General features: G+C 39.7%; 1 protein-coding gene across 5 annotated transcripts in view; it reads right to left on the minus strand.

Annotated features, from left to right (window-relative positions):
• tcf12 (transcription factor 12) overlaps positions 1 to 12,640 on the minus strand; it is a 67,546-nt gene that overhangs the window by 6,585 nt on the left and 48,321 nt on the right. For 3 of the 5 annotated variants that reach the window (XM_061038630.1, XM_061038598.1, XM_061038606.1), the window contains exons 10-15: positions 11,982 to 12,121; positions 11,384 to 11,525; positions 11,120 to 11,190; positions 8,003 to 8,147; positions 3,964 to 4,037; positions 1,321 to 1,512 (exon numbers count right to left, since the gene is read on the minus strand). In XM_061038630.1, coding sequence (XP_060894613.1) covers positions 1,321 to 1,512; positions 3,964 to 4,037; positions 8,003 to 8,147; positions 11,120 to 11,190; positions 11,384 to 11,525; positions 11,982 to 12,121 — 764 coding nt within the window. Of the gene's footprint in view, positions 1 to 1,320; positions 1,513 to 1,968; positions 2,041 to 3,963; positions 4,038 to 8,002; positions 8,148 to 11,119; positions 11,191 to 11,383; positions 11,526 to 11,981; positions 12,122 to 12,640 lie in introns of all 5 variants that reach the window. The other 2 variants (XM_061038621.1, XM_061038612.1) reach the window with 1 other exon arrangement.

Below are 12,640 nucleotides of genomic sequence, written 5' to 3' on the forward strand. Positions count from 1 at the left end.
CTTTCTGTAACAAATACATCAAACTGAGCTCCTCTGACAACCACAGAGACGCTCTTGTTAGGGGACAAAACACGCGAGGATCCTACAGCCTCCGTAGAAGAGTGAAAACACTGCAGACACACACAGAGCCTCACAACAAACAAGAAACTTGAACTAAAACATAAATGCTGGCAAAGAAGACGTGAGACCAGGAATCAGAACGGGAGAAAATCATTTAAAGCTTTTAAGGTGATGTTGTGAAAAATGAAATAATTTTGGCAAAAAAAAAAAAGATTTTTCTTTTAAATTCTTTGCCAAATTTAAACTGGCTTCAGAAAAGACCCTCATATTTAATGTGTGTGATTGTGTGAGTGGGGACATGTTGACTGCATGCCAGCTTCATGTCAGGTGCATTCCTGAGGTTTAGTTAATTAAGCACTACAAGTTTTAAAACTTCAAATCGATCCATCGATTGATTGATTGATTGATTGATTGATTGATTGATTGATTGATTACAAGATGGAAATAAATATAATCAGCAATCAGCTGTTGTGATCAATTGTTAAGTAACTTTACAAGCAAAAATGTGTAATCTTCCATTATTCCCGCAAGGACCTGCTGCTTTTCTTTATCAACTTGACAATGTATGGAATATATATTTTTATTTTAGTCAACTCAGTAAAATGTGTTAATTTAAAGTCTGATAGAGCTCAGGTTTTAATCTGAAGACAATATCTATTTAAATTTTTATCATGGGAGGATACCACTTCCTTCAGAGGACTTTGAATGAATTCAATAAAAAATATCAATCATAAAATATTTCGTTTAATGTCCTTTTTTTTATGGACCATGACTCCCACAAGAATTTCCAAACACCCCCAGATTACAGTTGGATGAGTCGCCCCATTTAATTTCCAGTGCAGATGTGTCCAAATCTCTGGGCTCTTTAGAAAGAAATAGCTCAGATGGAGGATGAGTGAAAGCATGATTTATACTGAGACCCCTGAATTCCTTAAAGTCTTGCAACACACAAACACATCTTACACAACTTCACTGCATTATGCCTGTTTTTCTCATTTCCCATTCACCCCGGGTTATACAGCCACTCTCAGGAGGAGGGCGAGTTGTAGGCCAGCCATTACACTTATGGAAAATATGTCAGGATAAAGCTGACTGCTCATCTGTGGAAAATGTCTCATTTTTAACACTTGACAACAGACCTGTTAGAAAGAGGCAGCAGAGGATTCTTTTTGAGAAGTTATATGATTAACATATAAGCACGCGCCAAAAAGTTTATTTTTCTATACTTTTTTTCCAAATACTTATGAGAAGTTGCCGTACCATTGCCGCTGTCCGATTTGCAACCAATGCAGAGGCAGGGAAGTTTGCTCCAATTGCTGCGATTGGCCCATTTTGCGCCTGTCCCAGCAGACTCTGCAAGTCACTGGGCAGACTGGCGGTGGAGCCCACGGCATGGTTCCTTAGAACGAGGATTGCATCATCCAGTCTGTCCAGACGATCCTCCATTCGAGACTGGAAGGACCGGAGGGAAAGAGGAGTGGAGGGAGAGGGAGAATAGAGAAAGAGAAGGGCAGAGCAGCTTAGTATAAGCACACTTGGACCAAAAATGTAAACACTGATTGTATGGAGTGGACTTGAAAAAAAAAAAAAAAAAAATCTAAAATAGAATATAAAGAAGGCCATTCAAATGCAAGATCAATTTGTCAGCCATTTCAGCTTGAGCTGTTAAAATGAACGCTTTCGTATCTCTTAAATTGAATAATTGACAGAAGCACAATTCAGACCTATTACTACAAGCTGGAATGGCTTATAGGACAACATAACATGGCATTCAGCAACAGAGGCAATAAGAATGAAAGTGCATGTCACGGTGAGGAATGTAGACTGCAAGCGGAACAAGTGAGAGAAAACAAAATGAGGAACGATGTATGGAAAACATGAAGAGTAAAGTCTCTAGCTGAAGAGTACCTCGCAGACATCCTTTAAGAAAGACATGGCATCCTGGAGATGCTCATGTAACTGCTGATGAACTCTGTTTTTCTGGCAAAGTCAAATAAGAATAAGATAGGATTATGAAAGAGATCAGTATCTACAAATGCAGAAACAACACACTCTGTGGAAGGAGATTGTTTTTTAAAGACACAAAGAGAAGGATTTAGAGCGAAGCACACAGCTGCTGACCAATCACTTTGTGAGGATGAAAAAGTTTGCTGTTGGCACATTTAGAAACCCTGTTTACAGTCTCTGCCTTTTCTTTGAGTTTGTATGAGGTGGTACAAAAAGTTCACATGTGGCATCTTAAACTGTTCCTATAAAATAAGAATGGAATGCTTTGTGGACTATTAAAATATTTTTCTTTCAGAAATAAATACATATAAATCTTGAGCATAAGTTATGTGCTGTAGCCCACTAACCATGTGAACAGACAGAATAAGTCGATTTTAAACAAATCGTTAGGTGGAAGGTTTGGACAGTTATTCATCACTGCTTGTCTAGAATGAACAGTCTTTTCCTAAAGTAGTTCTTGACTCAAATACAGAATACCAGGGAATATTAAAACACTCATACACATCCTGGGAATATGTCATCATCTGAACTCTGCTTCACTGCCTGCCAGAGGAATGATTTATTCATTTATAACTGTAATGGAAAGAAATGTGGAGTCCTTTAACATGTTCTGTGTTTTTGGTTTTAACTGCTGTAAGGAATCAAGTGATAAATGATTGTAACAAAGACTAATCATCCCAAAAACAAATTCTCTTCACCAGCAAGTTAGTTAATAAAGATTTCTCCACAATAAGCAAAGCTCAAAATAGGCTTCATCTAACAAATGTTTGGTTTTTAAGGAGGAACAAATGATCAGTTCAATTCAATTCAACAACTGTTTTGTGTTGTTGGATTATTTAACAAATGTTAAATCTAAAGATTATTGGATTTTGGTAAAATGTGAGTGAGTTGTTGCATCATGACCCTTTAGTTTTTTTAAATATGTACTCAGTCTAACAATGTAAGTCAACCATTAAATACTCCTACTACCTCACACTCTTCTGCTTCTCCGCCCTTTCCTAACCAGTCAGATGTGATACATGGAAGCGACACTAAAGGTAAGTCAAACAGAATTGGATTTTGCTGCCACATCACTCTCATCATCAGCTGCTTTTTGAGGCGTTTTGATAACAGTTCCTTGTATTGTTAGCTCTGCTTGTGCGCTTTAGTTTGTCTCTTTGGGGGTCATGAAGAGACAAAACAATGCAGCAGAAGGAGAAAACATCCACATGGTGATGTTTTCCTTCACACATTATTTACTGATTGAACAGAAACATTTGATAAGACTGTGACTGTTTTGTTCAGTAAAAACTTGACAACTTAATTGTGGCATAATGCCAATAAGAAAGCTCCTTTTAAACATCACAACAACATGTCCATTAAGAGTATTGCTTCCTTTTAAATCGTGGTCTGTTCGTTTCATTATTTCTGACAGTTTTGATTGGATAAAGTTTTGTATTTTATGTCTTTTAATGCTTCATATCTATAATGAACGCTGAACTTCTGTGCTCTTTAAATTCAACATCTATACAAGTGATAAACTCCCCAGCACAGAATGTAAACACATTCATCAGGTGGTGTGCCTGATGAAAGCTGATCTGTATCAGTGGTCCAATGGCAGTGGAGGAATCCTGGAGAAGCGGTTCAGCAAACAGCTGCCATCCCCACACCGGCAGCCCCCTTAACTCCTTCACTAAGCCCCTCCCCCAACTGTCATCCCGGTCCTGGCCCGCGGACTAGAGGACAGATGGTGGGCCCCGAGGGACAGGTATTGTTCAGTTTGGTTATTCCTCTGCCCCCACCTTCCTCAGCAAAACATTTGTCAGACAGGAATCTCCCTGTAATGCTATCTGAGGGTAAAGTGAGCATCCATCATATCCTGCGCTCACTGGAGGATGGAGGCGGGCGGGGGCTTACCAGAGAGTGAAGGGAGTTCTCATAATTTGGAGAGGAAGGGGTCTGTCCACTGGTACGGGGCCACTGGTTGGTACCTGATGGGAGAGAAGAAGATGAAGCAGAGGTCACTGATGTGTCCATCGTCTGATTCAGTTTCAACATGTCTGATAGCTGTTTCCTGCTCTCCACCGTCTACACACCAACACAACAGTTAGCTGACAAACCCAATGACACGCAGTCATAACACACTGACATCCTGATTTGATGCTTTCTTGTTGTTCTATACTGGATATTTTTATCTTTCAGGGGCTCAACTGCATCACTTCCTGGTGACTGGACTGCATCCTGCCTCATGAGCTGGAGGAAGCTTTGTCTAATGCCCACTTCCGACCCAAACATCTGCACATAAATAAGCATTGTTATGAGAGGCTCGAGAACAATATCAGCTTGTATTCTTCTTTGCAGTTCTTCTCTCTTGGAAACTCTGAGTCTCTAGAAAGACTTCAGAGTGATCAAAAATGAGGAGTGGTAGAGCAGTGTTTCACCACATGGCCTTCATCGGAGTGTTTGATGAAGAAAACCTGCCAAACATCTGGGTTCAATCAAGTTCATACTCTTGCACTACATTTTCTCGTTTTGCTTGGTTAACTTTCTCTTTCTCTCGAGTTTTTGGTGATTCACACACCTATTTGACTTGTCAATGCAGTTAGTCTTCTCGTATTTTACAGCTTGCACATCTGAACACATGAGGGTACCTTTGTATTTTCTTCTTATTTGTCCCAGAAAGCCAAATCTAAGCATGACACCAAATCTACAGCAGTTTTTGTCTTTTCACTAGAAATGACATATCAGTTTAATAATGCAATCTTAATATGGAGAAACATACGATTTTCTACACGGAGATCACTATTTACCTTTGGCTGGAAGATGTTCAGAGTGGATTTTGTAGTTATTTTGGCCAAGAAGTTAATCTACAGGCTAGTACAGGAAGGCAAATCAAGCTGATCTGATCTGTTGCAAATTAGAGCTGAAGGAAAAGGAATCCACATCTGCTCATCACATTTCCAGTTCCAGCTCAACATGTCTTTCTTTCCCTTTCTGAAGCACAATTGTCCAAGCAAACTGTGTGCTACGGGCAGCAGGAGGGGGTGCGTTATACAATCAAATATAATTTAAAGATTTTGACAACAAAGACATTTTCTCAGGTTACCTACAGGATGAGTCACTGTGGTCCTTTGGAGTTTGGGGTTCTCAGTGCTCACCTGTTGTCTATTAAGCTCTATGCATGCCAAACCCAGCCTACATTCTGATACATAGAGCCTACTGAAGCACACAGCTCTGACAGAGACTTCACCAATAGGAGCACTTGAGCAAGACGGAGATCAGAGCGTACTGAGTGTTTGTTAATGTGTTGAATATTTATGATGGTGAAACAGAGACGGAAAAGAGATTTGACGTATAGACTTAACCGTCCACAGTCTACAATTACAAGCTGTTTCAAGGGTTTTTAAAAGAGGTGGCGGCGGGTGCTGCATTGGCTCATGTGTTTTGATCCAATCAAAGTACACTTGCATCTTGAACAATCACTGTACGTTTTGTTACTCAAAGTGTGTCATGTGCCTTGAGCTCAATTAGGAATACAAATATCCCTTTAAAACTTTTTTCCAAGAATTAAGATTGTTCCCATTTCAGTACAATTACAAACCAAGAGGGCGGGGTCTTCAAACTGTTCTTAGAGATATGGACATTTTCATTGGTTCCACAACGCCGTTTGCTTTTGTTAAATATCATCCAGGGTAAATACAAACCTCAGCTTGGGTACATATTTGGACTAATAACTAAATGATAAACATCTGAACTTAACAATGTTTTTAAAAGTAAAAAAAAAAAACAGCGTTAGGCTCAAGAAACTGGCTCAAATAAGTTCTTCCTTTGACTCTTCCTGTTGAACGTCTCACTTAAACTTCTGTTAGTTTTCTTACACTCAAAGTCTTGGGAAAATCAGTCTTTAATTAACAGACGATTAAAAGGGACTTTGGAAGAGGAAATGGAAAATCTTTCAGCTCTCTCCCAGGTGAGAGAGAAAAGAACTCTGCACGAGCCTCTGCTGGGTGGCAGCTATGAAAAATTAGCTGGGGGCCTCTGGTCCCCTCGTGCAGCAGAGAGGGCTAATTGAACAAACCAATCTTGAATAATGTGCTGTATGTTGCTGGAATCCCAATGATGAATGGATATTTGTGCCAATTTCAAACTTTCTTTTCTTTCTAACCCCTGAAGCCCATTAAGGGTGAATTCTTAGTGAAATGATTTTAATTTCTTAAACTGTATTGTCATACACTTAAGAAACTGATAAACACATTAAGTAAAATTGCACACCAACACAGCATAAATAACATCAATGTTCAATTCCTAAACATGATAAACAATACAATGTTTTTGTCACACAGCCAGGTGAACTGTAAATAGTTCAAGAAGAGGGATAACCCTGTGTGTCATAGCATTTCTCACAAGCTGAGGCACAGCCACCCTGCTTCACCCACTGGCAGATAAATGCCGTTTTTGCCTGGTCGGATTGTGTGTGTGTGTGTGTGTGTGTGTGTGTGTGTGTGTGTGTGTGTGTGTGTGTGTTGGGGGGGAACAGCTGTCAATGGGGCAGGGTAACAGCTGAGGAGTTGAGGATGAGGGGGGCACACATAGAGGCAGCTGTCGCCACTCCATTACTACACATGACACAACTGCCCGCTATAACAACACTGTGGGCTTTCTTTTACTGTTCCCCCTCACTCGCTTTCCATTATTCACTCTCCTCTGTCAGCATGAAGTCTATATTCTTTTTAGACACGTCTCTTTTAACTGCACTTTAAATCCCAGCATTTTACAAACAGGAGCATTTAGTTGGAAAATCTGTAATATGACTTTTTTTTGCAATTGTTGCACTTTATCAATCAATTCAGAGAATTATTGGTTCATCCTCAAAAATGAAACTGACATGAAAAGATTGGAAAAGATTACGTAACACTAAATCTACTCCCTAAAATTGCTTTTTATTACAAAGCAGGGTGGAACCATTAGCCCCTTTTCCAAGCAATAAAAACCTGGATAACAATTCTACAAAATATACATAGAAATAAAAAAATTTAATTCAACACCCACTTCAAACATTTTCATTACATGAAAGATTTTCAAACCCTTAAGCACCCTTAAAGCCACAGCCCCACTCCTCTTTCAGTTACCCTATCATTCCAGGAGCTGAAGTCTTTACAAATTCATTTACATCACTAAATCATAAAGTTTAAAAAAGTAAAAATGAAACTGTCATGGCTAAACTACTTGTCATTGAGATCTAACTGTATGAACATGAACAGAGACCATCCTAAATAAACGAGAGCCATTACTGGTCTGTGATGTCACCGGGAGTCTACGTGGAGCAGCTTCCTCTGGCTTGAGAATAAAATCTGTGGTCAGCAAGCAGGTGTATTTCAAAAACTTGCTTTAATGATACTCATACTTGCAACTAAAGTTCACTGTGAGCTTGAAAGAGCCAGTCACAACTAGTTAGTACTTCTAATCATCTATTCTCTTTGCTTGTACATCTTCAAATACTTGTCTTTACTGTTGTTTCCATGGCTGGGCAGCCTGAAGTCAGAGCAAACTGAGCTTTCCTACAACGGATTAATGTAGAAAAGGCATTACCCGCCCCGGCATAGATAGAGCATGAAGAATGAGCCGAGTATTATTAGAACTCCTTCAAATTAAAAGGAATATTAAATTATGTTTAAGGAAACGTTCACACACATCATTCTGATCAGGCTTAATTCATCCAACTAATGCCCTACATAGTCAAACACGTTGAATGAATTAAAGTCATATTCATGAAAGCCTCTTAATGAGCTTGGCTGTTTAAGGTCAAGGCCTGATTCTAATTTCATCTGATGTGTGTCACTCAGACCTTTCTACAATAAAAGCCTTTATAAAGTATTTTCAGTGCAGTGCATTTCACATTCCACAGTAAGTATCTGGTGTTCTTGTATATGAATCAAATCAAACTCTGGGGCTTTACCTGGCCTTCCAGACGGGGTGCTGGATGCAGTCACCACGGTACCTGCTGATGCAGCCCCTGCTGTGGCAGTCAGAGGTGAGGGAGACCCCACAGGTGTCGACGGGTTGGATGGAAAACTGCTGTTAGTGTGGTCAGGTGAGTAAATCTGGAGAGGATAAGAGAAAGAAAATAAGATTTGGCATTAATGCACCAACAACAGCTGTTTCTTTGGATTGCACACAGCTTTACCATCTTCAAGCCTCCAACATATCATCCATTATGTGGGTTTTACTGCTGGGCATGTTGTAAAAATGCATGGTGCATACATATGAGCTGTGTTAAGAGTCATCTGTGCCCAGAGCACGGCCTTCACAAAATGAAGCATAAACAATATTCTCTTTGATGTCTTGTGCATGTGAGCACTTTTTTAAGTGGCTGAAGATCATCACCAAGAGACGTGTGTCGTGTCTCTCTGAAGAGCAACTCAAACTATGTCACTGATTGACAGTATGTGAGTCCAAACTTTACAAATATGGACTTTATCTTATTGTTTAGCAAGTTCAAACATGTTTCAAATATGCTAAAATAGCACTTTTCTTGGTAATCAAAGTATCTCTCCCCATATGAACTGCATCCATATTTACAAATTAACTCATTCAGGTGAAATGAAGAGTGACACAGCAAAACGGTTTCACATACCAAACTAGATAAAGAAGACCAGTGTCTATAATGGACATTTCTTAATAATAAAATAAGTGTGGAAAAGTGGAACAGGATACATTTAGACACCTGTAGCTACATTCTGACACATTTTTTAAGTGAAATTCCTCATCCTGATGTGAAAAGATACTTTAATCTTTCAGTTTAAAGTACCTCTGCACTACAGTATTATTCCTCTGTAGCTTTAGCTCTCAAACTGAAGAACTTCTCAGGACCTCTATATCAGCTGACACTAGATATTGTATAGTGAAGCAGAAATCTGAATCTATTTTTATTGAGCTATATCTTATTTTTGTATGTTTTATAGTACAGTGAAAGCTTTTCTTTTATTTGATGCATGTTGCAGCCTCTGCTAGGTTACACTGAGGTCACTGAGTTGTCAATCACAAGGGAATGAGGAGATTACCTCTTCAGAACTTCCCCAGGGATTTCATTTGTTTAAACAAATTCTGGATTAAAGCACAAACACGTCCCTGATTTTTTCCCCCTGTAATAAGAGGATATTGTACCATAATGGAACACGTCTCAGAGAAGTCAGGGTATTACTGGTGGGCGCTGACTAATTAGCGGAGGAAAAAAAACCTGCAGATCCACAGAGATTTCTCGTCCAAGTTAAAACCAAATTGAGCTTGCAGGAAAGCGTTTGACTTCTGCAGGGATGATAGAACGCACTCATTATTAATAATCTCCTTATTCAATCTTTATCTCCGGGCTTTAGTTTTTCAATCAACTTGGAGTATCAGGGTGGAGGTTTCGCTGAAGTGTGTCACAGAGTGTGGAGGAGGAGGGATTGGCTGTTTTTGAAAAAGGAGGAATGATTATTCATGATTTTCTGCAATCTGAGAGCACAGTGTTTTTTTTTCTGCTCAGCATTTTCCCCCTCAGACATGCAATTCAGTCAAAAAGTAAGAGGGATTAATATTCTGCAACCAGTAAGACTCCAAACAATCCTCTGAATAATTCTTATTTCTCTAAAGAAAGAGGTTTATAAGCGTGACTTCTGACCCGACAATATATGACTTTCTTTATAACGGTGCATTTAGGGTGAAACACAGCTCATTTTACTTGAATAAATGAAGCTCCACCTCATCATCAGTTACGCTGCTGCAGGCGGCATGGGGCCAATAGGCACGGCCAATTTAAAAGGGTGGAGAACAAAAGCTCTACAAAGGGCGGCCCGTGGAGTTGAGCCACAGCCGTGTTAAACTCCCCTGTGCCCCCCGCTCCAAACACCCACCCCCACCCCAGTCCAACCGTGTCCATTTCACTCCAGCTTTGTAATGCTAATAGAACTGAGTCTGCAAATATAAAAGACTTAATTTGTTATTACCATCCCTTAACTCTCATATTCTCGCTTCACACCGGTTAATTATATTTCTCCTAAATGTGCTGCACGTGCTAAAGTGGGTAAAATAAACATCTGGCCAGAAATTCAATATGAACATATCAACGTACACATCATGTATGTGCTACTGTATCGAAGGAAAATTTGCACACAAAAAAAAAACTTATATAGACTTTTTAAATCCAAAAATGCTTCTCATGAAGCAGAATTTTAAAAATGTTATCTATCATATTTGGAAATGAGTCTCTTGCCCAAATGATCTTTTGGGCACTTTTTATAGTATATTGTTCGATACAGTTTCTTTGTGCTGTCTTATCCAAACAACAGAGCATTAAGCCACTGTGTGCTACAGAAAATAACCACGCTACATTACAAGATGCCACAGATATCTGCTCTGGTTCTCCTAAGTGAAGTGTAATCCACAGGCTTTAGGAGCATTTTCAATGCACAATTCTCTTTCTTGAATACTCTTAGTTTAAGCCCACATTTATCCAAGCTTAGGCCAAAAAACAACTACAAACATGTCCTCTGGGCTTTTTTAATCAGCAGTCAGTATTGCACTTAATTCCCTGCATGATTACAGAGGTCACCTTCTTTAGAGACAGAAACAGACCAGTGGTTTTTATTGTGAAGAATCTAAACGAGTGCAGAGTCTGACAGCACACAAGTTACACATTTTAAGAATTTAACACCATGATAGGAGGGCAGATTCGAGGGGAAAAGCAGCGACCTCTGTGACATCAGCAATTGCCTGAACACTGAGCCAGTGTTAATGTGTGTACCATGTAAGACTGCCCTGGTTATGATGGGCTCTTAGGAGTTTCATGTTATGTATAAACACCACAAATACATTCTGTTTGAGTCCCTATCCAAGTTTTAAGAAGTATAGTTATACTTCCTGGAATACATAAAAAAAAAACTAAAACTTGTCAGTGTTTCTAACATTTTCTGTTGGCTCAAAACAAAGTGAGTGAGATGGTGAAAAACCATTAAGTGTAACTTGTATCCCATTTCATCAGGGTTGAACATTTAAAATGAAAGAAGTCCTTTTTAAATGTAGGGCTGTAACTCACCGAGGCTAAAGCCTTGCCCAGTGCGTCTCCAGTCTGTGAGCTTCCAGTGGCATTCCCTCGATTTGCAGCCGCTAAGAAAATACACACAGAGGGAGGCTTTGTAGCACCAACTCAGACAAATGAAGAACAGCCATGGTACACAATGCAGCTGTCAAACTGCCTGACTCACTGCTTTTACAGAATGGATAAACAGCAATGATTACATCAGGACCATTGCATTAGTCATTCTGAGCAGGTAGCTGAACTGTTAACACTGAAACGTACCCATGACCCCGTCGGCTGAGTTGCTTGACGGCGTGTGCGATGCTGTAACGAATGGTGAAGTGTTGCTGTTGCTCCGGTGGAAGCTGGACATGGGGGGAAGACTGGCATTGATGTCTGGAGAGACTGAGTGTGTGGGGTAATTCTGGGAGATAAAACAAAACAAAACAAAACAAAACACAGAGGCTCTATTTAAAATCACGAATGTGTGTTTTAGAAAGAATGACTTTATTTATTTTCTGACTTCTATGGGCTGCGATGAAGCTAAAGTTACAGGGGGCAGGGACAGTAATAAAGAAGAGGCAGGCAGCATCTGCAGGCTCCCTGTGATGCCAAGCCAGCTGAAGCAGACCAAAGCAGATCAAACAGGGACATAAAGAGGGTCAGCAGGGTCTCCACTGATAATAAACAGACCACAATTTAAGACACACAATCCCTCTCGGACAGAGAAGGGGTGTGTGGGTAAAGGGCTCTCTTTTAGAGAGATCTCATTTGTATTGTGCTTAATAATAGGATTGAGATCTCTGATGTACAAGTGATGCATAAAAGAGTTATTAACCATCATTTATCATGGCTTTAAAAGCTGACACAAGCTGCTTACCAAACGGTCGTGTGCCTGCAGGCTGTTGTAGTTTCCTGACTGTGGCAGGTGAGATGAAGATCCTGCGAGCATTCCCCCATAGCCTGGCTGACTGATCCCGTTGGACGAGTTCCAGGGATCAGATGAACTGTGGGTACCATCTAAAAATAATGGATGAATCATATTAGCATGTAATCGTTTACAACATGATCCCTGAGTTTGACACAACGTCTAACCCTGAGCTTAAAACCTACGGTCATCCAAGGGAGTGAAACATGATCTTTGTCCTGAGTACAGCTGAGATCGCACAGAGCTAAAAATCAACAATTATGTCTGATTTTCTGTCTACATCTGGGAGTCAGACACGCTGAAATACATAAAGTGATAGAAAGGTTAAATAAAGCAAAATCATGAGATAGGTCTGTACTACTCAGGTGAAAAAATACCTCTTTAAACATAAATACAAACACCAGGGCTGAAACTAACTACAGTAAGAAGCTTGATTAGTCGTCATTTCTTACAAATTACAATTAAATGCCAAAAATGTTTATTACAGTTTCATGGAAACCCAAGTGTGTCCAACAGCAGCTTCTCATGTCTGCTTAAAGTCAAAATCAAAGCCTCTTTATTGACTTAGATAAATGACAAAGATATATGTAAATCTTACAGCAGACAGTTCT

Source organism: Labrus mixtus, chromosome 1 (assembly GCF_963584025.1).
Source record: "Labrus mixtus chromosome 1, fLabMix1.1, whole genome shotgun sequence".
Lineage (NCBI taxonomy): Eukaryota > Metazoa > Chordata > Actinopteri > Labriformes > Labridae > Labrus > Labrus mixtus.